Here is a 25,697-nt window from a genome sequence, read left to right as displayed (position 1 = left end):
AAAAAAAAAAGAAAACTAAAGAACTAAAGAAATCTGTTATCAACAAAGTCCTCTGAAGGATGTTGTGGTATCTGGAAGTTATTTAAAAGATTATTTTAGTTTTTGCTTATCATTAGGTAAAGCTTTGTGAATGGAATTGCAACCCAAACAAATTAGATTTTAGTGAGGTTCGGAAATTGTGCAGTTAAAGCTCACTGACCAATGTCACTAAAACTTGTCTTAGATGTTTTGAAAGAAGGTGTATTTTTTCAGTAGCAACTACGTGGATGGTAAAATACATACAACAAAAAAGTGGGACAGATAATGTTGCAAAATAACATTACCTTAATGACCTTCCAGAAGTTTACATACAAGTCAAGCTTTTGGGTTTCCTTCCATAAACTCCTGACAGGTAAATTGACACATTTGAGTTAATTGGAGTCATATATGTGTATGTATTTTAGGCCACACCTGAAGCACACTGCTTTTTGGTGTGGCACAACAGGAAAAATCAAAAGAAATCAGCCAAGACATCAGGAAGACAATTGTGGAGCTGCACAAGATTCATCCTTGGGAACAATTTCCAGATGCTTGAAAGTGCTGTATTCATTTGTTCAAACAATTATATGTACATATAAACATATACTGCTCAGGAAGGAAGGAGGCGGGTTCTGTGTTCCAAAGATTAATGCATTTTTGTTCAAAAAACATAGATTAATCCCAAAACAAAAGCCGAAAACCTTGTGAATCTGGTAAAACAGTGTTATTATCCAAAGTGAAATGTGTTCTGTAGATGAGCTGAAAGGTCTTTCAGGGAGAAAGAAGGCTTTATTGGAAAACAAACATAAAAGGCCAGGTTGTAGTTTGCAAATGCAAAAATATCTAAAACCCACACACAAATACAGTCACATATATAGCTAATATTTTAATCCCTGGCATCATGCTTTCAGCTAGAGGCTGAAAACCAATACTTTAATCAGAAATGAAGAATTTAAAACATCAATCTGTGCATAATTAATCAGTCTAACGTGTTTCAGTTTGTGAATCAAGTTACTAGAATAAATTACTTTTAAATAATATTCACCTTCATTGAATTTGACGACTAAAAAGCGTTTGGTTCTTTTATTATTTATATGTGTTACTTACATTTCTTCTGTATTGTTAAGATTTCTTTGAAACAGGTTTGTAAAAAAAGTGTTCTAAAAACAATAACATTTTTATTGTATGAAGAAACTCTGAAATATGATGATGTTAGTAGGTGTCAAATTAAACCCACAAGAAAAGTACAATATGAGGACTGCTTTGTTTTTAGGAATCAAAACGGGATCATTGTATATTAACTGACAGGGTAAAAACAGTTGTTGAGCAACTTGTCACCTTTCTCATTCCCGTCGCGCCATCGCGAGAGCAGTAGGCGGGCTCTTTCTTGCGATAGGCTGTTACTGGAATACCTTCGAGATTGACTGCACCCCCTCTTCCGGTTAATTCGCTGGTGCGCAGAAGTTGCTAGTCACAGGAGCCACAATGGCGATTGTAGTCTTCTTCAGATAGGGCTGTGGATGATACAAAATCCACTAGCATCGCCCTAAATATAGGCCTGGTTGATTTCCAGAGCCATTAATAATAAACAGGAACATCTACTACACACGAAAATACTATAATTTCTAATCAATATTGAATCTATAGGGGATAAAACTTACATTAAAGGGAACATGTAAACAGTACCAACCGGGTCAAGTTTTCATTTTGTTGGAGAAACGAGCGTCTTTTACTCAAGGCGTCTGCTTGTTTCTGAAAGCTAAGACCGTTATTCTGTGGAATAATAATACGTTTTCTTAACTTGGCACCGGACAAGGACACCTTTCACAAAGGGACTTTTTTCTTTTTTAGGAGTCTGCTCGCTAGCTGTCGATCATTAGCTAGCTGTGCTAGCTACGTTGAGACGGAGGCGACACCACAATGCTCCTATGTTTGGTTTGGACCTTCCTCATTCAGTGACTGTCTCGGAGTGCTAACTTTGCTGCATAGGAAAACCAACTTGGATTTTTTTGTTCTTGTTTTGGAAAACTTCTCCGGTGAGCTAATGGAATGAATTGGCGCTGAGGAGGACTGTACGTGAGCGGCCTAGAGTGTTTATTTTGTGCTTGTGTTTGTTCTGTTTCTGCTTTGCAACTCTTTGTTTTGACATTTGAAGTAGCCGTTGTTTTCTTGTGGATGAATCTCTCGGAACACGGAAGCCGGCGTGAGGTATGCCAGGGTCGGACCGACACCATGGGACCAAGAGGAAGACTGTTTCGAGCGGCGGCGTGCCACACCAGACCCAAGGCCCAGCTCACACCTCTGAGGGAAACATGACGAGCAAAGACAGTAAGGCGCTGTTAAAATCTTCCATGATATCTTCGAAACGAAAACGGCATAAATCAAACAAACCTAACCGAGAATCCGTGGCGGTACCGCGACCCGGAGTTTTTGCCCCCGGTAATACGGCGCCTCCTGGTGTCAACACGGTGAAGCCTCTGGTGGAGTACGACGACATCAGCTCCGACTCGGACACTTTCTCGGATCCCCCGTCCAACAGGCCTTCTGAGAGGGGGGTCGTGGACCGACTGGATCCCTCGCCTTCTCCCGAACACGATGGGGACGATATCGTCATAGAACCTGAGCGAGAGAGCAAGGGTCAAAGACACTCTCGGAAAAAGCCTAAGGACCCTAATAAAGTCAGAGACTCTGGAAACGGGGAGCATGGGTACAAGAAAAAGAGCAGCAAAGATCGTGAAAAAGGTAATTTTGGGAAAGTCAAGGAGAAAGCTGCTTCATCAGGCTCCTCGTCCAAGCGCCAGCTCCAACCAGAAGGTGACACCAAGCGTGGGGAGTCAACGCTCTCTGTACAGACTGCAGCCAGTGTAGGTAGCACCACATCCTCCACATCTTCATCTCGCAGTAAGGAGAGCGGTCGCTCAGGGAAGTCTCATAAAGAAAAGCAACAACGGAGAGAAGGCCGAGGAGATGGAAACCGAAGCTCCTCCCATAGGAGCCGGACAGACAGGACTCACCGCAAGTCCTCCAAGAGTCACAAGTCGAGCCCTAAGGTGAAGCTGTCAGGCAGGGGAAGCCCTCGCAGAAAGGGCGCCAGCTCTGCTGTACCACCCAGTCCCAGAAGAGGCAGTGAGAGTCCAATGGGCTCCAACTATGGACAACAGGGGGATGACGGGTACTCAAGGCGGAGGTTAGCCCAGAAGAGCCCCAGCCCCTACAGGGATTTGTCCCGCCGCAGCAGGCAAAGATCGGACAGCCCTTATGTCAACAGGCACAGGTCCTCCAGCTGTGAGAGGGACAGCAGCCCTTATTCCAGGAGGCGCTCCATCAGCCCCTATGCCACCCGCAGGTCCTCCAGCTTAAGCCCAGCGTCTCGGTGAGTACATCTAGGAAACCTTGAAACTAGGGGTGCACCAATTGTGGTTTTTCAGCCGATCGCCGATTACCGATCTTTAAAAACCCTGAACGGCCGATTCCAGTTTTGGGCGATACTGATTTTTTAAACATTTTTTTGTCTGAAATGTTGCTGAATATAGCAGGAAAGCTATTATATTTAGTGGGGTGACTTATTGTTAACTGAAAATGTGTAGACATGACTTGGTGGGTGGGTCTGTCAGTCAAACCTCTCACAGAGTAAAAGAGTACAGGGGTTAATTTTTAGACCTTTGCAGGGGTGAATGAGATTGGTGTATAAAATCGGCTGATCACCAAAATTAAGGAAATCGGAGCGAATTATTTTTTTTTTTGGTGCAAACCTTTACACTTTGTAGGTGTTTACCTGGCTACATCTGAATAATTAAGTGTAGCAAACTATATAACATTTCAAGAGGAGAGTTGAGAAGTAATCAGGAATGTCTTATGGAATATATTAAACCTGCTTTATTGGTTTGAAGTCAGGTTGAACTGTTAACAGTTTCACCCTGACAAACCTGAATAATTGGAATAAGAGTAAAAACTTTAAGCTCATCCATCTTTACACTAAAAAAATCTTTTACTTATTTCCTTTTTTATTATTATTTTAATCTTGCAAGTAAACTAAGAATAGAAATCATAGATTTCTTTGATAACATAACATAAATTACCACTAAATTCCAAAGCAGATAATTTCTGGTTAATGTTATGTGGGTGATAGAACTGCATGTTATCAGTAAATCTGTTGCAGTCAATCAGTTAAACCCCAAGATAAATTAAAATTAGCTCAATTTCCATTTTGAGGGCCAATTTGGTTTGCGTCCATTTTATTTATAGTTTGAGATGTAAGTGGGTTTTATTTATTGTTTTTGGCTGTCATGTTTTTTGGATATTCATATCTTCCAGTTCTAGTGCTAAGTGTTTACAAAAATAAAAGTTTATTGATCTTTGAAAGGGCAAACTTGCAGTATTATGCCTTTATCAATAGATTACTTGAAAATGGTCTCAAAATGTCATTATTGTTGTTTTTTGTAATAATTACTAGGACAATTTAATGTCCAGCTAAATTTATCGTGACAGGCTTCATTTTCTGAATAGGACAATAAAAATCAAGTCTATTAAAAAAAAGCTGAAATGCATGGAAACATTTTGTACATTTTAGATTAATAAATTGAATGATTGTCTATATTACATAGTGATGACATTTTTAAGGTTATTTCAGTGAACATCTGTATTTAATAACTTTTCAATTGTGTTTCGAAGATCTTTTAGGGTGGCTTAAAGTTTGTTTCTTATTTCAGACGCTCGGGTCGTTCCAGAAGTCGTTCCCCGCTGCAGTACTCCTCTCGCCGCTCCTCGTCTCGTTCACGCAACAAGAGGCATCCGTCTTCAGCTTTAGGAGGCAGCAGCTCCCACAGTAGTCGTCCAGCTAGCCGCTCCCCCCCTGCATCCCGCTTGCCCCTCAACTCCAGCCTGGGTGCAGAGCTCACCCGCAGAAAGAAAGAGCGCCTGGCCGCCGAGGCGGCCGCTCGCGCCAACGCCAGCGGCACCGCTTCCCCTCTTCCATCCACCCCAAAACTCCCCAGTTCCACATCTTCACGGCCCGCTAAAACTGAGCCGCCACAGGTAGAAAGAGACCCTGTAGCAAAGGTGGAAACCCAGGCTCAAGCAACAGCACAAATAACCTCTGATACTCCCAGGAGCGAAGATCAAGTTACAGCACCTTTACCTTCCTCTCCCACCAATTCCCCTGCTCCTCCTCCTGAGCCTTCCCCTCCTGTACCCCCCTCACCTGCCACACAGGTGCCACCCCCGCCACCGCCGCCCCCTCAGCCAGAAGCGGTTAATCAGCCCGCCACTCATCACATGTCCCAGGGTAAATCGCCAGGGTTTGTTCCTGGACGCAGTCCTGTCCGCCAGACACCACTCCACAAGACATCCACTCTGCCACCCCTCCCTCTGCCCCCGATGCTGCTGGGAAACACTCAGGACAGGTGAGTCGTCTCACACGTTTCCAATATAGACCACTTATATAGACCACTTTAAATTATAACATAAAAAATTGACTGCTAGGAAGCAAAACGTCAAGATATGTGGATATAGATTTTTGTTTTACAGATTTTTTTCACTGCTTTTACTTTCTAAACCTGAACAAGTATTTTTTCTCTTCCCTAAACTGAAAGCAAAAGCTATTTTTCTTCCCGCAAGGTTATATTACCATTTTGTCGTTTCAGTCATTCCTCTGTTAAAGTAAACCACCATGGTCACATAAAAGAGAGTTGTGCTCTTGGATCGTTAATTTGGTGGATCATTTTATTTATTGGAACATAAGAGAAATTAAGGTTAATCTCTGAATTAGTTTGCTTTGCTCTGTCAGCCCAAAGAAATCCACGCCTCCCCAGCGTCCGTCAAGAAAGGAAAAGACGTCCAGCAGCCGGCCGTCTCTCATCGATCTCCCTCTGCCGCCCACTTTGCCTGGAATCGACTCATCGCCGCCTCAGTCGCCTGTCCGCCAGCCGCCTCCTGGCCCCCAGCAGCCCCTCAAAAAGAGACCAAAGTCAGAATCTGTTGTCAATCCCCCCCATTACCTGTTGTTGCATCATTACTCCCACATAATCCCACATATCTTTGTTTTTCTGTTTCTCTTTGATTTCCAGGATTTGCTCCCCACGTTATGGTGAGAGAAAACATAACCTGAGTGACTGGGGGAAACGCTGTGTGGACAAATTTGACATAATTGGGATCATAGGCGAAGGCACATATGGCCAAGTGTACAAGGCGAAGGACAAAGACACAGGTAATGTACAGGCTCGCTAAGCATTTGCGATTATTCCAAGATGATATGAACTACATGCATTCTACTGTAAATCCTGTGTGCATCACTTTTCTTTATAGGGGAACTCGTTGCTTTGAAGAAAGTGCGGTTGGACAATGAAAAGGAGGGATTCCCCATCACCGCCATCAGAGAGATAAAGATCTTGAGGCAGCTCAAACATCGCAGCGTTGTCAACATGAAGGAAATCGTTACCGACAAGCAGGATGCACTTGACTTCAAAAAGGACAAAGGTACGATGGCTACAAAGATGGTCAGACATGTTTTTTTTTTTTTTTTTGCTGTGAATGGGGAAAAAAATAACATTTCTGTTTTTAATCTATGTCGTGACAAAGTGGATGGTCTTTAAAGCAAAATGTTTACTGTCCAAGAGCACAGAAAACTTGGTGTGGATTTCCTTTTAGTCTTTGTATTTTTCTGTTTGTTTGGGTAGCTCGAGGCTTTGGAAAGCTTTACTTATCGAGCGCTGGATAGAAAAACAAACATCGTTACTCTTGCTTCTTTCAAGATACGCCTTTACCATACAAGTCTGTAGAGCTGCTCCCATTTAAACGCTCCATATGGCAGCACTCCAACTGAGAAAAAGAGTTCACGTGTGTTTAACAGCTTATTACATGAAGGATTGGGCAGCTGTTTGTGAACTTCATTACTTCAATTCTTATTCACTCACAAACTGTCAAACAGTATTTTACAGCGTTTCTCTGACATTTAATAGAAGCAATACCTGTGTGTGTGTTGTGCTCTGCTTGTCTGAGAATGGGCCACCAGAATAACATGTCTGGCAGGGAAACCCGGACGCCCGCTTCCCCGGCAACACTCTCCAGCTCCTTCTGCTCAGATGTTCCTACCAGCCTCAGCTGAGATTTTCTGAGCTTATACTTCTCTCTAAGCTGTAATCGTTTCCATTTGCTCTCAGGTGCATTTTATTTAGTATTCGAGTACATGGACCACGACCTGATGGGCCTCCTGGAGTCAGGCCTGGTCCAGTTCTCCCACGAACACATCCGCAGCTTCATGCGTCAGCTCATGGAGGGCCTGGACTACTGCCATAAGAACAACTTCCTGCACAGGGACATCAAATGCTCCAACATACTGCTCAACAACAGGTCAGAAAACAAACTCACTCCAATCAACGTTTATTTGGATTGTGATTGTTGATTACAGTTCTGTCTTTTGTTGTTGTTGTTGTTGTTGTTTTTGTTTTTTGTATATTTCTACAACCCATCGGACTAATGACCAAACTTTTCTCTCCCCCCAACACGTTGTCTACTCTTTGTATTGTTCCATGAATGAAACAAAGTAAATATGGTTTTAATAAGGAAGTTGGTTAATGGAGATAAAGCTTGTTTGCTTTGTTACTCATGCCAGATGTTGATATTTCTCTGTTTGCAGAGGTCAGATCAAACTGGCAGACTTTGGTTTGGCTCGACTTTACAACTCTGAGGAAAGGTGAGCGTGCGTTTATTAAAAAAAACAATAAAACATAATAGATAAACACACAGTCCGTTTACATTCAACTCAAGTCCTTAAGAGTGGTTATCCTCCAACTTTTAGAGGCCTCCTTATTCTAGGGGTACCTGTATCAACCGACTGGTTCATTACCAGGCTGCTGCAGAACTGAATCACATGTTGATGTTGTAACTTAGGTTTGTTGGTGCAGGAGAGCAACTCTTAAGGACTGAATTTGGAGACCCCTGTTGTAGTCCATATCAAATTTTTGGGGTTTGCATGAATGAATTTTTAAAATTGTGTTGTTTTTTTTCCAAGCGAGTAATTCTCCAGTAGATGGAGCCACAATCTTTTTACTTGCATCTGAACCATTTCTGTTTGGACACACGGGGGCGCAAGTTGCGTGTGAATGCCTCACAACATCAGTGTTCTTTGTCCTCCTTCCCCTGCAGTCGACCTTACACTAATAAAGTAATCACACTATGGTACCGTCCCCCTGAACTGCTGCTTGGGGAGGAGAGGTATTCCCCAGCCATTGATGTTTGGAGCTGCGGGTGAGTCTAAAACTGTCGAAATGGAACGCCTGTTCAGTCAGTCAGAATCCAGCATTTTCCTTTCTTTGTTTTTGTTATTTAAAAAAACAACAACAAGCCTTTAGACATAATTCTCTTACCGTGAAACAACTTTTACAAAAGCCGAATGGTTTGTTTTCCAAAAACAGGTTGTCCAGTTTCATTTGCATAAACCGTACCAAAATAAATGTTGCGATTTATAAGTGTTTGTATTTTTATAGAATAGTTCTAATTAACTACCAGATGTTTTCAAAGCACTTCTTCTGCAATGTAAGCAACAACATCAACAATTTGCAAGATTAATTGTTTCCGTATCGTTTCTGTTTCTTTGGGGAGCCAGACGAATTTTAAGCTCAGCATGAATTTATACGGTTAATAAGTACTGAAGGTTTTCCTGCTACTTATAATTATGTGTTGTAGTAATACTGGAACTCTGTTTGTGTTTCTGATCTATAATGATTTACACATTTACACATCCCCTTCCATACAGTAAACTACTTTACTTTTTTTTTGTTTTTGTTTTTTTTCAAATATTTTTTTTTTAGTTTGCTATTGAACATGTTAAAATGAAAATACATTTTGCAGTTTTAATTAAAAAACAATAATCAAATTTCTGTGGCCATCAGCTACTTTTAACTCGATAATTTTGGCCCCTGTGGCAAAAAGTCTGGGCAGTACCTGTTAATCTTGTCATCCAAGATTCTTTAAAGCTGTTTAAAATTTCTACAAAAGTTATTTAGTAAGTGTAAACATGACAAATAGTATTTTTAATGCTTCCTTGGGATTAGGGCCAATTCTAGCTACTTATGAACTCCACAGAACAGGTCAAGTCTATGTTTATATTTGTAAAGCAAAATGTATTTTCTTTTTTTTTCTCAAATAATGTTAAAAATCTCATGTCTTATTTTTCTGAACCAATTATGTATTATCACGTTCAAAGAATGGGCAGCTATATCAGCAAATGAGTGATTAGAATACATATATTTTTCTAAAGTACTCTTGAAAATTTATGTCATTCTAAGAATAAAAATGTCTTTTGTTTGTACATTTTGGGCATTTAATAAATGACTTATTATTTGCCTATTTACACAGAAAGTTGCATAAAGCGGGGCTGCTGCGCTTCATGTACAATATATTTTTATTGAGCGTACTAACTTCGTTTGTGTGTTTGTTTTCTTTGTTTAGGTGTATTCTTGGGGAGCTCTTCACTAAAAAACCAATATTTCAGGCAAACCAAGAACTTCTACAACTGGAACTCATCAGGTACAGAAACTTCTACAGCCCCAACGTGTTTTAGCCACTGTCGGCCGCTTTAAAAACCAGAACTCCACTAGCCTCACAAATAAATCGGATCAGCATTACAACTTACGTCAGTGTCATAGCTCGTCAAAATAAATACAAATTAGGTTTTTTTCCACTGAGTCCTTAAGAACTTCTCTCTAAAAATAAGTGATTCCTTGTAGTTTTAATGAATATTTACAGACACAATATGAAAAAAAAAAAAGAGAAAGTTACTGATGAACCATTCTACAGAAAACAAATACATAACTTTTGATGAAAATTATGACTTGTTTTGATAATTCATTTTGAACTTTTATGACCGTTTCTAATCCTAGAGGGGAGCTTAGGACAGAAAATAGGAGAATGATCGGTTCAGGACAAATACAAAATGCCTTGTATGTGCAACTCATGGGACTGGCTGTATTTCCATAGATACGTGGCAGCTACGTCCATCTGTAGCTTAGAAACACATCTGGACACAAACGACAGATGTGGACACATCTGGACATATCCAGATGGGTTTCGTTTTGTGAGTTTGAACTTCTTTAGGTTCCTCACTTTGGATTAAGAACTAGGTTGCTAGTGCAAAGTGTTTGTGCTCAGAAAAGTTATGAACGACTTGAACCAAGGTATAAAGGCAAAGTCCAGCAAAGCTTTACTCAAAGTTAACAAAACAGTTTACTGTACAATAGTGTCTTTTGCTTTGTTGGTTATTTGCTGTCATTCTTGGAAAACAACCTTCCAAAAAAACGTTAGATTACCTGAGAGTTACATGCCTTTTATAGAGGAAGTGAAAATAAAGAATGAAAAGAATTGTCTATGATTTTCCTCTGTGATGTTGGAGAGTTTCATAGATTGTTTCTATCTCAAACTGCCGTTTTCTTCAATCATACCACATGATTAAAAGCTCCCTTCCGTTTCCTGCAGCCGTCTGTGTGGAAGTCCTTGCCCTGCGGCGTGGCCTGATGTCATCAAACTTCCACTCTTCAACACCATGAAACCCAAGAAGCAGTACAGACGGCGGCTACGAGAGGAGTTTGCCTTGTATGTCGCCTGCCAAGCGCTCATGTCAAATCTGTTGTTTCCTGTTAGCTTTGGTAAATATTTCTGTTCCTTTCTGCAGTTTGCCTACTCCTGCTCTGGACCTGCTGGACCGCATGTTGACCCTCGACCCTTCACGTCGCTGCACATCGGAGCAAGCTCTTCTCAGTGACTTCCTTACTGATGTCGATCCTGGCAGGATGTCGCCACCAGAGTTAGTGTCGAAAGACTTTTAAGTTTAAGATTTAAATCTGTTCAAATTTTTGACCTGTTTGCGCTTCCTTTGTCCAGTCTTCCTCATCACCAGGACTGTCACGAGCTGTGGATTAAAAAGAAAAGACGTGCACGTCAGAGTGGGTTGCCTGAGGATGTGCCTGTGCCCAAAGTGCCCCGTAAAGATATGGCTGGGACCTCCAGTGGAGAGAACAGCCGACCCCAAAGCAGCCCACCTGGAGCTCCGCCCCCTCCCCCAGGAAAGCCGCCCTCCACAGCCAAACTGGACAGTGAGCTGTCAGGTAACAGATCACCTCCAAGTATTCGGTTTGGGAAAAAAAAAAATCTTTCCCGTGACAAAGTGAAATAAAACCAAGTCAAATTCAGGTGGACTTTGTAACTTCTGCTCCAGTTCTGACTGGCATTGTTGCCCTTCTACGTATAGGCATCAGTAATGATTAATTTAACACAGTGGTAGTGAATGGAAGCAGCTAAAAGTCTGACCTTTTCTACATCAACCTGTAATGTAGCTGTGCTTGTGGAGACGCTGTCGAGCCACTTAAACTTTAAAAGCTTGCATACAGTTAGATTTCCTTTTTTCTTAATATGTAATTTGGTCCGCTGACATGTTAAGTAAATGAAAATGCTGTTATACATGATACATGTACAAAAATGTGAGTATTTACTTGTTCATAGTCAGGAGTGGTCCTTTAGTCACAATGCTGTCAGATTCTTATCGGTGTATTTTTTTGACTTTTTTTTTTTTTTTTTTACTGTTTCCAGTTCATGTTTTTACTAATTACTGTGTATTTCCAGGTCTTGGAGCGGCTGCAGACCAACTGAATCAAACTGAGCTGGCCGTGCTGCTTAATCTCCTCCAGGGACAGACTGACCTCAAGCTGCCCCAAGTGGCCCAGCTCCTTAACCTCTCTGACGCAGACACTGTCAGCCAGTTGCTATCAACTCTCAGTGAGGCCTCTGACCACCAGGGGGCTGCAGAGGACCAGGCTCAGCCTCCTGCCGCAGCGCAGCCTCCCGAGCCGCCTCCGGAACCCCAGGAGGCCTCACCCACATCTGGAGAACCTCCGCTCAGCCAGGAAGACCAGGCCAGCCTGCTGGCTCTCATTCTGGGCCAAATCATAAAACCTCAAACCGAGGAGCAAAGCGATGAAAGCAATGGCGTTAAGTCAGAGGAGGCGCTGACACGCGGTTCGTCCGCTTCTACTACTGATTCCAAGGGCAAGTCTGGGTTTAGTCTTTAGAGAGTGAACAAAGAGGAAACCAGTCGGGAGGGAAATCCATAAAATGTGTAAAGCAGAGGAAATCTGTCCCAAGACCTATAAACTTTTCTCAAATTAGATTTTAGATGACCTGATGAAATGAACAATAATCCAAATGAATCCGGCTATTAGACCAATCATACATCAAACCCATCTGTTATTGACAAATACTCATCTCCTTTCAGCACCTGTCTTTTAAAAAAAAGGCAAAGGAAACTTGTGAAAATTTCTTGTGCATTTGGCTGTCATGTGACCCAGGTAAACAGGTAAACGTTTGTGCACATGGACATGACCAGTGCACGGTTGAAGTGCTCAGTAAAAACCAAAACCTAGTCGAGTGATGTTCAGCTGCGTAAAATAAAAAAAAGTTTCACGCTGTGTTGTTCCCATGAAATCTCCCTCTTGTTTCTTTCTCACTGTCTTTGTTTCTGTCTTTCATTTTCACATGTTTTATCTTCTTCACTTCATTTTCATCATCAAGGAGGTGTCGTGGCTTCTTCGCAGGAAAACAAAACAGTCTGTAATGTCAGGATTTTTATGAAGAAAATCTAATAAATTATCAAGTGAAAATAAATATTTTGAATCTTTTTAGATCTCACCTGCATGTGTTTCTTTTAAATTTGGTTTGTCACTTTTTTTTTTTTAACTTTCACTCAGTAATTAGTATAAATATTAAGCTGAATCACTACTTATACTGGAAACAATCTTAGTCTTGTTTTGGTTGCACTGTTCTATAAATATCACACACTGGTGCTTGGATCTCATCTTTTTCTTTCAATACACACAACTGGTTATATGGGAGGAGTGCCAATATTTTACATGCAGTAAATTGAACTTTTTAATGTTTAATGACTAATGATTAAAATGATTAGTCATGAAAATGGGTTCATTAACGATTTTAAACCTGGAAAGTTGCATACATTTTACTGTTTCACAGCATTTATGGCCACGTGAGCGGAGAGCAAAGAAATGTTTATATGTAGTTAGTCATGTGCGCCCCCTTGTGGTCGACATGGGAATTTTTAGCATTGCTTAACTTTCAAGTTGGACTTACTCAGAACATTTTTATGTAAGTGAGGTGTAGAACATACTGGGGTTTAAAAAAAAAAAAGAAAAGCTTAACATTTCTGATCAGTTTTCCTCTATTTTTAATTCCTTCTGTTCTTTGGGTCCATTAGATGGTGGCGTGTCAAAAAGGAAACAAGTTCTGCCTGACCAGTTTCCTCCAAGCGGTGAACAGCGCCCCCCGTCTCCACCCGGGTCCCCTCCAGCAGCTCCTCTCCTGGTGAACTCCCAACAAGCCGAGTCAGAAACTCGGCCTAGCAACCAGGACATCAGCCCTGCTGTGGCTGCTGCCTTGCTTCAGCTCATCTCCCAGCAGGACCTGGAGGTCGTGACCTCCAAGCAAAGCAAAGACCCCTCCCCGGCTGTAGATGCCGCAGGCCGTGAAGAGCCCACCCCACCCTGGGTTGCGGACTCTCCCGTTAAACCTTCAGCCCCAGCTGAGGCCCCGGCAGCGCTGGGTACCGCCGCTCCCACCACTTCGGCGCAGTTCCCCAAGGACCAGGATCTGCGATTTTCCCATGGAGCCGCCCGCTGAACCCCAATCCACCGGTGACCTTAATGTTGGGTATCATGAGACAGCTCCAGCAGTCCTGGCCTGAAGGGAAAGGAAAGGCAGATGGAGAATGCAGCCACAGAAAGTGACTCACTGGACCAAGAGCAGGTAGTGAAAGTCAAATCAAAGATTTTGAAAGTGAATGTCTAAAAGGAGGAGATTTAGTTTTTTTTTTTTCCAGGTAATGAACGCATTTGCCTAATGGAGCAAGCTGTTCTGTTGCCTTGGTGGGAGTGTTTGGACATGGGGTCAGGCTGTCAAGGATTAGTTCAGGTTGCAACACTCGCCGCCTCCAAGTCTTTGCTCTTTTCCAAACATCGACGAGGCCGGACTGCTAAACTGAGTGCTATGCAACTGAGGCTTAATGATTGTCAGCTCCACTGCAGTGGCCCCCTTTCAGTGTGTTTCATTGTTACGGAGAACAATGTTTTTTTTCAGTTTATTTTAAATGGCGAGCTCCTCCTGTTTTCAGTCTGACGTTTCAGCTTTTCCTGAGCGATCTCGGGTATGGTGGGGCTTCAGTTCTGCTTTGAGTGACCACTGTGTATGTTTTTCAGAGCATTTCTTTTGTTTTAAACCCCCAAACCTCAGCAGATTGGGACACGCTGTCCTACCTGAACTGTGACCCTATGACGTGCAACAATCATTTCTTTAACAAGCCTCTAGTTCTCCTGTTTCTGACCCATAAACGGATTATATCAAAACATTATACGTCGCTGCTCTGCACATGCTACTCTAGTTCACGTAAAGTTGAATAAATGCACATGGATTTATCTGGGCCGTAAGCGCGTCGCCTTTCTGACAACTGTTGCAGCAAGCCCCCTGCCCCCTCATTTTCTTTCTTAATTTTGATTAGATTATTTTCTACATAAAGTGGAAAAAAACGCTTTAAAAAGTGACGGTCAGCCATTTTGCTTCCGTTTTTTGCTTTGAAGAAAGGGAGAAGTAATGTCTGTAAAATAAAAGACAGAAGAAACGACAAAAATAATTGTAATTGTGTTTTTGGGGGCTGTGGGTCGCTTATTAAAGGTTATTCCACCAGATGGACTACATACCATTTCTGAGCGTTTCTGTGTGAAGTGACCACTAGATGGTAGACATTTCCACAAATCCCAACTGTTTGCTTTTCTCATCGAAGGTGAGAACTGCCAGGTTACGGTGCTACGAGTTGTTTAATTTTGAGTCAGCATGCTGTCTCTGAAGAAAAAAATGCACAAAAAATACTGAATATAGGACACTCAGGTGTGCAGTAAAAGATTCCTGGAAAATCTAATTTGATCTCAGATATTAGAATCATTTTTTAAATGGTTCCCTCTTTTTCAGTTTTGCACATATAGTCTAAAACTGATGCACCTTTTTTATATTTCCACGTTCCCCCTGTTAAGACCACATACTTGTAAAAGTTTGGCATTTTATGTGATATAGTCCACAAAAGTAGATTTGGGATTCGTCCCTTGCAGCGTAGCTCAAATGAGATTGGATGGAGATAATCTGATCAAGACGACGCCTAACAATTAATTGATCAACAGCACCTCAGTACCACTGGAAGGGAAAAAATGCAACAGGATGTTTTCTGATGGAAAAGCTTGGCTTTTTTTGATGAAGGCATTTTACCAAAAAACTCTTTAATGTGAAAGTGAAAACTTGGTAAAAAAAAATCTTTTACTAAAATGTCTAACACAGACGCACCTTTGGCTGCACTCACAGCACAGACTGTCTTTTGGTCTGAATTAGACTTGCACATCTGAACTTGATAACTTTACTCCATTCTTCCTTGCAAAACTGTTCAAACTCTGTCAGGTTGCTTGGGGGTCAGCTTTGAACATCCCTTTTCCACTCCAGCTACAAATTCTCTTTTGGATCAAAGTCTGGGCTTTGACTGGTCCACTCGTACTGCCACCACCATGCCTCAAAGTGGGGATGTTGTGTTTTTGTGGTGATGTGTAGTGTTTGGTGTCCATCAAACTGTGTCTTATCTGATTACCAAGAAGCTCCATTTTGGTCTCATCAGACTGAAGAACTTTCGTCCATTTGACCATTAGTCTCAAGTTGAGCGTTGATATTAGTTTCCATGTCTCTTTATGCTTCTCTCCCACAAAAAAGAGGCATAAATCCATCAAAAAAATACATTTTTTGATGGATGCAGCTGGACTCCAGAGTATGTTTAATGCCTTAGATTTTTCTGTATCCATCCCCTTACTTATACTTGTCAATAACCTTTTCTCTGATTTGCTTGGAGTGTCTTTATGTGTCTTTATGTCTTCCATACTCCAGTCACTTGCGACACACTCACTGCACTCCGGTGATCTCCATTCCACTCACTGAGAATACAAACACAAGATAGCCAGAACTGTTGAATCAGGTCAGTCACTGTAAAGGAGCCAAATATTGATGCAATATCATTAAAGAGTTGTTTTGGAGGGATTTTAAAAGCAGTAAAATTGTTAGAACATTCATCAATACCTTTTAAAGGCACTGTACCCGACCAGCACACCAGGTATTCGTGTTGTCTCGCAGGGGTCAGGGAGCATTTGCACTGGACAAAAGAGCCTCAGAGATTTTCTCTGATCAAAGTTGATTCACTCTGAGAAGAATTTATGGCAACCAATGATGTTAAAGACATCAAGGAAAGCGCTATGCGTCACCAGAAGTGGTGGTGGTGTTGGAGTGTGGGTAGGTGGGGGTCAGCTGTGACCTGAAGGGCCACCATTCAAGAAGAGTGGGACGCCATGCCTCAGCAGACAATAAGTCGACTTATGAACAGCAGGAAACATCTGCAATTGATGCTCAAAGACACAGGACATTATTGAGACATTGACATTTTGTTGTTGTTTGATTTTCTTTCAATACTTTACGTTGAGGACATGACCATGGCAGGCTTCCACTGTCATATATTATTATTGTAGCATCAACCTTTTTATGGTTTCTATTATATATATTTAAAAATAATAATTGATACGTTGTTTCAGGCTTCCTGAGAGAAGTGGCCGTTTTGATTACAGTAGAAAAGGGGTTACAGCAATATCCTTATTTATGCATCATATAATAGTCCCAACCTTTATTAGATCTTAACATTCTCTGTGTTACATTTATAGACTTAAATAAAAGTGAGATTTTTCTCCAATCAGCAGATCAAGGCTGTTTAGCTGACTGATGTATTTCTATCCAGCAAAAATGCACAAGCAGCTAAATTACACATTTTTTTTAAAGTGAGCAGACTTGTAATATTGTCTCCAACCCAATTAAAGTCGGATGGATTATATTCTAACCCAGTCAGATGGAGACATGACGTCTCCATGATTGGTTCTCCCTCTATATCAATCATATTTATACATCAGTTATTCCCCCACTTGGTTTGATCTCTCTATGAAGATCCCAACAGGCAGCCAAGGATCATAAACCTTAGATGGGCAAACGCAGAGGCTTCCAAGGATGGTGCAGATTGTGTGTGTGTGTGTGTGTGTGTGCGCGTGTGTGTGTGTGCGCGTGTGTGTGCTGGATTGGCTTCACGCACACAGAGACCAGCTCCTCACTTGGCACGCTTACATAGCCGCTTACCCCTCTGGCCCGGCGAGCAGCTGAGCCCTCTGGGTGGGATACCCATTCAGAGAGGAGGCGGAGGGAGGCTCACCTGCCCTCTAGCACAGGCCCAGTGTGAATGAGATGAGACGGTGCTGCATTCTGTCTGATGCCTCCGCCCGCCGGGACTCCAAATAATAGTGAATGTGCCCGCGGGGACTTTCCACTGGAGGATGTAGTGGGCAATGCCAGAGCCAAGTCACAAAGACGAGACGAATAAATCAGGGCTGAGGAGTGACGAGAGGGAGGCGAGCGAGGCGGCGCCATCAATCAGAAAGAAGCACCTTATGGGGAATGCCCAGAAATGTGCCAATCTGAATCTCACCGTCGCCATGGCAGGGGACAGTCTGCGGCGATCAAAATGGAGCCTTTGAATGCTGGCACTTAAGTCAGCTGCAGCGATTCTGGGAGACTTCCAGACAAACGGTGAAATTGCTGAGGGTTTGTTTCAGTCTATTCGTGCTAACCTGATTTAATGAATGTTTGGGTTTTTATTTCAAAGACTGATTGAATTTTCTGAGTCCCTCTCAGATCTGGTGGTGAGCAATATTAAACACCTGGTTTGGGTGCCATGTGATATTTAAAGGATCTTTGAGCAGCCCTAAATTGAAACAGAATGGAACAATGCCAATTTTACAGCAAAAATTCACTATAAAGAGAGACATAGAAGCATTTTCTCGAGATTTCTACAAGCTACAGACCGTTTCTTAAATGCCACATGGTTGAGTATTTATTTTCTTAAATTATACCACCACATTGTAATCTGGCAGCAACCTCAGAACTCCCTGTACTTTTTAATTTCCGAGGAACAAATGAAGCAGTTTGATTCTGTTTAAACCACAGTGCCAAACAAAGGATGTTATGCATATCAATGCAACTCTTGGATAAGCTTAACAGGATTTTTAGAAGATGACAATTGAACTAGCAAAGCGTTAAACATTCTGAAATGTTTAATTAATTTGTCTAATTCTTTTATTTCTCATTTTAAAACTTAATTTGAACATATAAAAAGGTATCGATTAAAAAGTTCTTAACTACCTCTATAGAACACAACCCAGCAATGAAAACATGAGTGTGTGCAGTGCCTTCTGCATTTTGTCTTTGTGAGCAATTTGCCGGTTTGATGACTGAGGCTGTTTGATCAGCTTGTGAACTCGTCGAGGAGAGGCAGGGACTTCCGCAGCTCCACATCCAAGACACACAAAGCCAAATTAAACAAAAAAGACAAATACCAGCCCAGAACTCCAAATATTGGCAAACGTACACATTAAAATAAAAGAAAAGTAGAACTGAGATTCCTACACCCCTTTAGTTGAACAAAATGTGAATCAAAGTCGTTTTAATTATTAAGACAGCTTGCGTGTAAATATTCTTGTCTTCATCAGCTCTTCTTTGTCTATCAAATAAAATTTAATGTCAGCCATTTTGTTTATGAGTACGTCTCTGTTTATGCAATATTTCGAAAACAGATCCACTTCCTCCCAGCTGTGATGTACGGTTTACTGCTGAAACAGCAAGTTTTATAGGCGCCATAATACGACCCCCCCCACCCCCCATTTCTCTTTATTTTATAGTTTTTTCTAGGAAATTTCATGTTACACATGCTTGTTATGTCAGGCCTGGCCCTTTGCAAGCAGACTTTGAGGACGTTTATACCGAAAAGAGGCAGAAAGAAAACTTGAACTCACCCAGGAAACAGTTTACAAATACAAATGCAGCTTTTAATCACACTCAACATACATTTGAAGAAAACATCAGATTTCAATCAGGACTCTGGCTGGGCCACTCCAAAATGTTGCCAAAACTAAAAGTTAACTTTGAAGCTGATGCTTTTAATCCTTCCTTTCAAACGATTGTTGTCTATATAAAAACACATAAACTTTTCATTTCTAAACTGATTAAAAGATGTCATCAACAGAATGACATCTGTTGATAGACGCCTCACATAGACGTCCAGGCCTCAATAGAGTTAACGAGTTAGCTAACGCTAGCACTAAGAAAGCCACTGAATCCCTCTGGATGGTGTTTCCCAAGACAAAACTGACAAAAACAATGACAAACTGTTTAATTATACTATTCAAAAGCAGGCAGTATAGTTATGTCCCTAAAAGTGAGCACACACAGCGCTAGCATTCACAATGCTAATGCTATGATCACATTGGCCAAGATGTCATATTAACACACAGTAAATTTGTGTCTAAAATAAAGTTTGTTGTCAATTTAGCATTATTTGCAGCTTAATACTTTGCTGCTTGCTGACTTGTCCACTTTTATCTTTGACATCCTTAAACTTCAACTACAAAATCACTGCGAGAAGTAAAAATGGCTGATTCGCAAAACTTGGTTCATGACCTTGTTTAGCACTTCCACAGCTAATACTGTGACGTAATAGTTCAAAAAAACATAGTAGGGAATAAAAAGAAATCTTAACGCATGGAAAAATCTGACTCAAACAGAATATAAAGATATGCATGAAGCACTGAGATAGACTAAATTCAGTCAGGTGTCCATTTTATTTTATATTTGTCACTACTTAACTTTAGGACAAGTGGTGCTAAACACAGATGGCAAAAATGACCAAGCATAGACCATGAAGAGGAAACTCTGCTTTGGGTCTTCCAACAGCAGTGAGGCTAACCGGAGAGACTGTAATGCAAAGAAAAACTCCGGAAAGACGACACTGCTGGCTTCTTTAAACCTATTCTGTGACCTTTTGTCTTGGCGATATCGCCACCTCAGTCAAATTCACACCATCCTCTCTGCATGATGCTGCACTTCTGCAAACCAAAGTCATTTTTTCCCCCCAAGGTCTCACCTTCTTCTTATCAATTCGGTTCAAAAAGCTCGATCAGCACGGCAGCATCACTGCCTCGTCTCCCCCTCGGCGCCTGCACATGCCGGTGCTGCCTCTTTAAGGGCAGAGGGGCTGCTGGGAAAGCAGTGAGAGAGAGGGTAGGGGTGTAGAAAGGGGGGAGGGGGAGGGGGCGCGGGCCCTGCAGGACCATTTGTGCTGAAGCTCATTTGCACAGCGACACTTAATTGGCTACAACAATTAATTAATGTGTTGGAAAGTTGGCACAAAAAGTTCATTTAAGAGGGTTTTAATAAGCAATTAGAGGAAAAGCAGCGAAGAGGGGGAATTACTGGAGAGGAAAAGAGGAAAAAGCAGAAATGGAACGAACGTCTGGCTACAAGAGACGTGAACGCCCCTCTGTAGCTGACTGCCGTGCTCTGTCTCTTCCGCTGACCTTTCACTTTTGAAGAGCGGATGAATGATTAGGCGTCATCGCCGCGCCACCGTATCTCTCTCAGATGCCCTCAAATCCGTGTTCTTAAGTGGACTCAAAAACCCACAATGCCCTTATATCGCACACGTCTTAACCTCGGTGGCCCCTCGGTGCCCCTCCCTCCCCTCGTTCTTGTCCCGGTGCCCAGTGTAAAATATCGCATGACTAATGAGCAGAGCAGGTTGGAATCCTGGGGAAGATGTCCTTGGAAGACGAATGCATTTTCAGCAGAATAATTAACTTAATTAACAAATTCACATGCATATTCATCAGCCTATTAATGTCTGCTTCGCGCTGCTTGATGAGCAATGCAATAATAACCGTTTCATTTGCATATTTGCGTTCACACTCACACCCTTCCCCAAATAATGAAGAGAAGACGGTGCAGGAAATTCGGAAGGGTAAAAAAAAAAAAAAAAAGAATGTCGCTCCGGCTCATCCTGCACGAAAGTGAGCAACCTGCACATGTTTACACCTGAGAAGTTTCTTTTTGGCTGTTTCTGCTGCGTGCCACATCAGCTTTAGTAAAACTTGAAGTGTCTCGCTGCCTGCACCTCCAGCCTCCTTCCAAAGATCACCGCGGCTCCCTCTCTGCTTCCTCTCTTTCAGCTCCAAACTCCATCTTTCCTTCCTGTTTTGCGTCTCCTTCTATCCCCTCGTTTTACTAATTAATCCCTGTCATACTTCTGTTTAATTTATTTATTTCTTGCGTTTGAAGTCTGCCTTGTCTGCCTGTCAGTGTAATGTATGTTTTGCAGGAGAACTGTAAAGCTCTGTGTGTGTGTTTGTGTATATGGCTGGTTTGAAACTAAAAGAGCTGTGAATGGGGATAGAAATAAACAAATAAATGTGGGATGTGCATGTTCTCCAACTTCCTTGATTTTTGTTTTTGTTTATGTTTTAGGGGTTCATCCGGCATGTGCATCTGTGTACTTCCCTTCAATACGGATTTGTATCGAGTTCAGATGACGCTGCCTCTACGCAGCAACATCAGTTACTCTCCTTGATGGTGTGTGTGTCTTGGGAGGCATCACTGGCTTTATATGTGTGTTTCTGTCTCTTTAGATTCAACATATACTGTATTATCTACACTTATATTTGCTTACAAATTCGTCTCTAATATTTTAGATGGCAGCAAAGTGATGGTAACATTTTGGTGCTTTATCAAGTTCAACAGTGTAACTGCCTTTTCTTTTAAGGAGGAAATATGCGTGTGCGTGCGTGTGTGTGTGCATTTGTTTGTAATACCTTGTGGGGACGATTTTCCTGACATATACTACGTTGTGGGGACCTATTGCTCCTTGTGGGGACCGGAGCCTGGTCCCCACAAGGGGAAACCCTGTTTTTGGGTCAGGGGTCAGAGTTAGGGCTAAGGTATGAATTGAGTTTTGGTTAGGGATAGGGTTAGGTATGTGATGGATAGGGTTAGGAAAAGGGTAAAGGTAAGGTTTAGGCTGTAGAAATGAATGCAAGTCAATGGATGTCCCCACAAAGATGGCAACACAAACATGTGTGTGTGTGTGTGTGTGTGTCTTCGGCCAGCCTGTGCTCAGACACCAGCAGTTTGTGGAGCAAGAATAAAAAGTAGGGAGTGATGCCAAGTGAGTCCCTGGAGAAAAATAGAGGAGACAGAGAGAGAAGAAAGAGGATGTGGAAAGGATTTCGTGCACACACACACACATACACACACACACACACACACACACACACACACACACACTCTAAAGGAGTCACTTACACAAAGAACACTAGCTTAGCTGTAGTGAATTACAAAGCTCACACTCATTTTAGATAAGGTTTATAGTTAAGATGGTCAAAACATACGGATACTTTAGCTCTTATCAGAGGCGGCTCAAGCATATATGAGGCCCAGGGCAGAATTTCTTTAGGGGTCCATTTCATACGATCATTTTTGTACTCTACATTCAATTCAGCTTGATTTATCGGTAAGTATCGTCCCAATAATTAATGAAATTTGTCTGAAAATCACAGTCCCTTAACCTTATTATTTTTATTGTGATTTAATTAGAAAGGATGAAGGCCTAAACATATGATCAAGAGTTATGACTTGTTTAGTATTTTGAAAATAGAAGCCAAAAGATTTATTGGTAATATTCTGGAAAATGTAAGCATCATGTGACTGTTTGTTCCCAAGCAGAAATTCAAAATTAAGCTTAGATCAATAAAAGTTTAAACATTTCTTTGAATAGTTTCCTGCAAATATTGTTTTCAAATTTCTAAGAGGACTACGTCACTTCGGAAAACGAGATTTAGTTGCCAGTTCATAATAAAGCTTACAGATGTTTTTTTCCAAATAAAATCTTCAATATTCTAAGGTTTAGCTAATTGCTAAAATGCAGTAGGTTCTGCATTACTAGCATAATCAAGCCAATGATGACACAGGGATTCTTAAAAATAAAGCTCATGTTAGATTCAAGAAGGAAACTTTCAGGTGTTCAAAGAATACATTATTGCGTTATTGGTTGGACCCAGCCAAGGCATTAAAAAAGTGACTGCATTTGGGTTTTTTTTTTATGGTGTTACTCAGACGTAAGCCAGACAAAATATCCTTATTATGCTTTCTCACTAATCCACATATAAACAATCACACTGCGGCCTTAATAAATAACATCCTTTTATTTATATTAGATAAACAGCTACTAAGTTCACCAAGTGTTGCATCATCGGATTAAAATAAGATTGTAAGAATGTTTTATTTGCAGTTTAAATTGAATCTTGGACCTTTAGCAGAGCTTGAGCTCTCAGACAGGTCAGAAAACCTCTCACTCTCAAGTCCTCGCAAAGATAGAAGCAGAAAAAAACACGCACAGCTTGAGGCCGATCTCTCACCTTTTTGTCTCTCTGTCCACTCTCTCCCTCTCCTCTCCTCCCCTCCGTCTCTCTCTTTTTTTCTCTCCATCTCCCAGCTTGCTGAGGTGACACCCTGTGTGTGCAGTGTGACACTGAGCTGTCACCTCCCACTCCTTGCATCACACCTCTGCCCCCTGCTGGGCAAACAGCGTCACGGCATCCAGACGCCGCCTCCTCCACCTCCTCCACCTCCACTGGCACCACGGAACATAACTTCACATTCTGTCACGCTTTCAGTCAAAGCTTTCTTTTTGGACTGAGGTTATGTGATAATTTCAAACTATTTTGCAATTCCAAATATTTATTTATATTCTTGGTTTGATCATGCCACGATATTTTTTAACCTACCCCAGGCACTTTGTTCAGCCCTCGCAAAGATGTAATAAAGACTTCACATAGAATTGGCTTTATTGCAGAAGCATAATTTTACACTATAAAATAGAAGAAAAAACAATCCAACCTTCAATGTCCATTGAGGCCAAAAATAAAATAAAATAAGTCTTAGATTTTTTTTTAAACTGCTTTTTTTATTAAAATGACTAGTTTTACCATATTTACAGCACTTAATCTTTTATTTATTGTATTGTATTGTACTATATTTGATAAAGATTGCGCATAGAGGGATCTGGATTTTTCACCTTTCTTCTTTGCTCAATCTTTAATGCATCCAGAGTTATGGATCCTCTCTGATGTCTCCTTCTCAGCAGTTCAATGTGAGTTTTAGGCCTTAAAACATGGAAGACGGTTAATTTTGATTCCACCTGGAATGTTTGTTTTCTGAAAGTTCATCATTAGTCTCATAAGAGTAAATCAAACAGTTTCAGGAGGGTTTAGCAACTCCACATTTTTGCATTTTTGATAGTAGGATAAAAAATCTTTTTTTTTTTTTTTTTTCCCTGACATGCCTCCGAAAAAGTTTCCTTGGATTATAGATTGCTGGTTATGAAGATTTGTTGATGTCAAGATGTCACTATTATTTTCCTCCAATCCTCAGTGATATTAAAATAAACCTGGTCCTGAAAACCCTTTATATTGTCTAAACATGCTGCAAATAAATATAAAACTTTATTGTTAGACTACTCTGAAACCATACAATTTTCCGTTTGTTTTTCAGCTCCAACAGCATCCTCGCTATCTCAGACATGATGATCTCACTCACATCCTAAATTTCTGACCTGCTACGGTCCTCGGTTTCATATTTCCAAACTCGCAACTTGACAAACTGGAGAAGAGCCACAGATTCTGACACATGCAGATGCTCTAGCATCAAATTAATATCTTTTACAAAGACTTTTTTTTTTTGGCCACTGTTCTGCAGGTTTGATGAATATTTTAGCACTTGCAGCAATTAACAACAAGAAAGTCAAGAAAGTTGCCAGGAAGTAAAACTGAGAATAATTTACCATCTTGTAAACATATGAAAGAATTGGATAAAAGAAATGGTGCATGATCTTTTTATAGGCTAAAGGGGATTTGAAAAAAAACAAAACAAAAAAAACAACTTGGGTTTTAACATAATCAAAGTACAATACTATGAAAAATAATTGTTCCTCATACAGGCTTCTTCTGTTTTCATGTTTTGTGACACTTAAAAGTTTCAGATCATCAAAGACATTTAATATCAAGTTAATCTGAGATAGTACAAACAGCAGCGTCTAAATGATTACGCCATTTATTAAGGGAGAACAAGCTATCCAACCTGGCCCTCTGTGAAAAAGTAATTGTACCTGAAAACTAATACCTGGATTTTTCACCCTGATTAACAACTGCGATCAAAACCTTGTTACTAGCAATGAGTCTTTTGCATCAACGTGGAGGATTTATAACCCACTGTTCCTTGGAGAATAGTTTAAATTTAGCCATCTTTGAGTTTTCAGGCCTGAACAGCTCATTTAAAGTCAAAATATTTTCCAGTAAATGCGAGACAGCCCTTTAGCCTTCTTTTTGATCCAGATGATTTTTGCTTTACGACTCATCCACAGACGTCATTTCTGCCAAGTGTCTTTCTTAGTGAAGAGTCACAAACCTGGACCTTAATCGACACAAGCGAGGCCTGCAGACACATGTCTGGGTTCCTTTCTGGATCGGTTGTCAGTTTACTGTTGGAGTCTCTTTTTTTTTTTAAGTCAACGACTGGGAAGGTTGAGCACCACAACTCCATGTTTTCTGTGTTTGTGGGTAAAGCCTCTCGCTGCAGTCCACTGGAGTCCCATAGCATTAAAATGCATGACTTTGTAACTCTTCCCA

General features: G+C 41.1%; 1 protein-coding gene and 1 long non-coding RNA gene across 4 annotated transcripts; one reads left to right on the top strand and one right to left on the bottom strand.

Annotated features, from left to right (window-relative positions):
• The first annotated feature begins 1,275 nt into the window (after positions 1–1,275).
• On the top strand, positions 1,276–24,515 carry cdk12 (cyclin dependent kinase 12). Of its 3 annotated transcripts, XR_001425681.1 has the most exons (15): positions 1,276–3,391; positions 4,728–5,420; positions 5,804–5,983; positions 6,084–6,223; positions 6,322–6,492; positions 7,176–7,365; positions 7,652–7,708; positions 8,161–8,262; positions 9,466–9,543; positions 10,489–10,605; positions 10,685–10,816; positions 10,894–11,117; positions 11,632–12,054; positions 13,274–13,821; positions 23,507–24,515. XR_001425681.1 is itself a non-coding variant. In XM_015037821.1 (14 exons), the coding sequence occupies exons 1-14, from the start codon at positions 2,229–2,231 to the stop codon at positions 13,693–13,695; spliced, it is 4,092 nt and encodes a 1,363-aa protein (XP_014893307.1). In that variant the 5' UTR covers positions 1,276–2,228; the 3' UTR covers positions 13,696–14,754. The 3 variants fall into 3 exon arrangements, 2 of the variants coding, with proteins under 2 accessions (XP_014893307.1, XP_014893308.1); XM_015037821.1 differs by lacking the exon at positions 23,507–24,515 and having other exon boundaries at positions 13,274–14,754; XM_015037822.1 differs by lacking the exon at positions 23,507–24,515 and having other exon boundaries at positions 1,351–3,391; positions 11,632–12,024; positions 13,274–14,754.
• On the bottom strand, positions 15,283–21,793 carry LOC106950762 (uncharacterized). The gene is made up of 2 exons (XR_001425682.1): positions 20,108–21,793; positions 15,283–16,034 (listed from the first exon to the last, which is right to left on the bottom strand). It is a non-coding gene; the product is annotated as an uncharacterized LOC106950762 (long non-coding RNA).
• Positions 24,516–25,697: the final 1,182 nt, after the last annotated feature.

The sequence above is a fragment of the Poecilia latipinna genome, unplaced genomic scaffold, assembly GCF_001443285.1.
Source record: "Poecilia latipinna isolate Pla-1442-1.1 unplaced genomic scaffold, P_latipinna-1.0 Scaffold420, whole genome shotgun sequence".
Classification (NCBI taxonomy): domain Eukaryota; kingdom Metazoa; phylum Chordata; class Actinopteri; order Cyprinodontiformes; family Poeciliidae; genus Poecilia; species Poecilia latipinna.
This window is presented reverse-complemented; position numbering and strand designations above follow the sequence as displayed.

Excerpts from the sequence above, each read along its gene's own strand:
- cdk12 (XM_015037821.1), top strand. The coding sequence starts at position 2,229 with ATGCCAGGGTCGGACCGACACCATGGGACCAAGAGGAAGACTGTTTCG. Across the intron at positions 6,224-6,321 it reads GGCGAAGGACAAAGACACAG|GGGAACTCGTTGCTTTGAAG; the intron begins GTAATGTACAGG and ends TTTTCTTTATAG. Across the intron at positions 10,817-10,893 it reads GGCAGGATGTCGCCACCAGA|TCTTCCTCATCACCAGGACT; the intron begins GTTAGTGTCGAA and ends TCCTTTGTCCAG.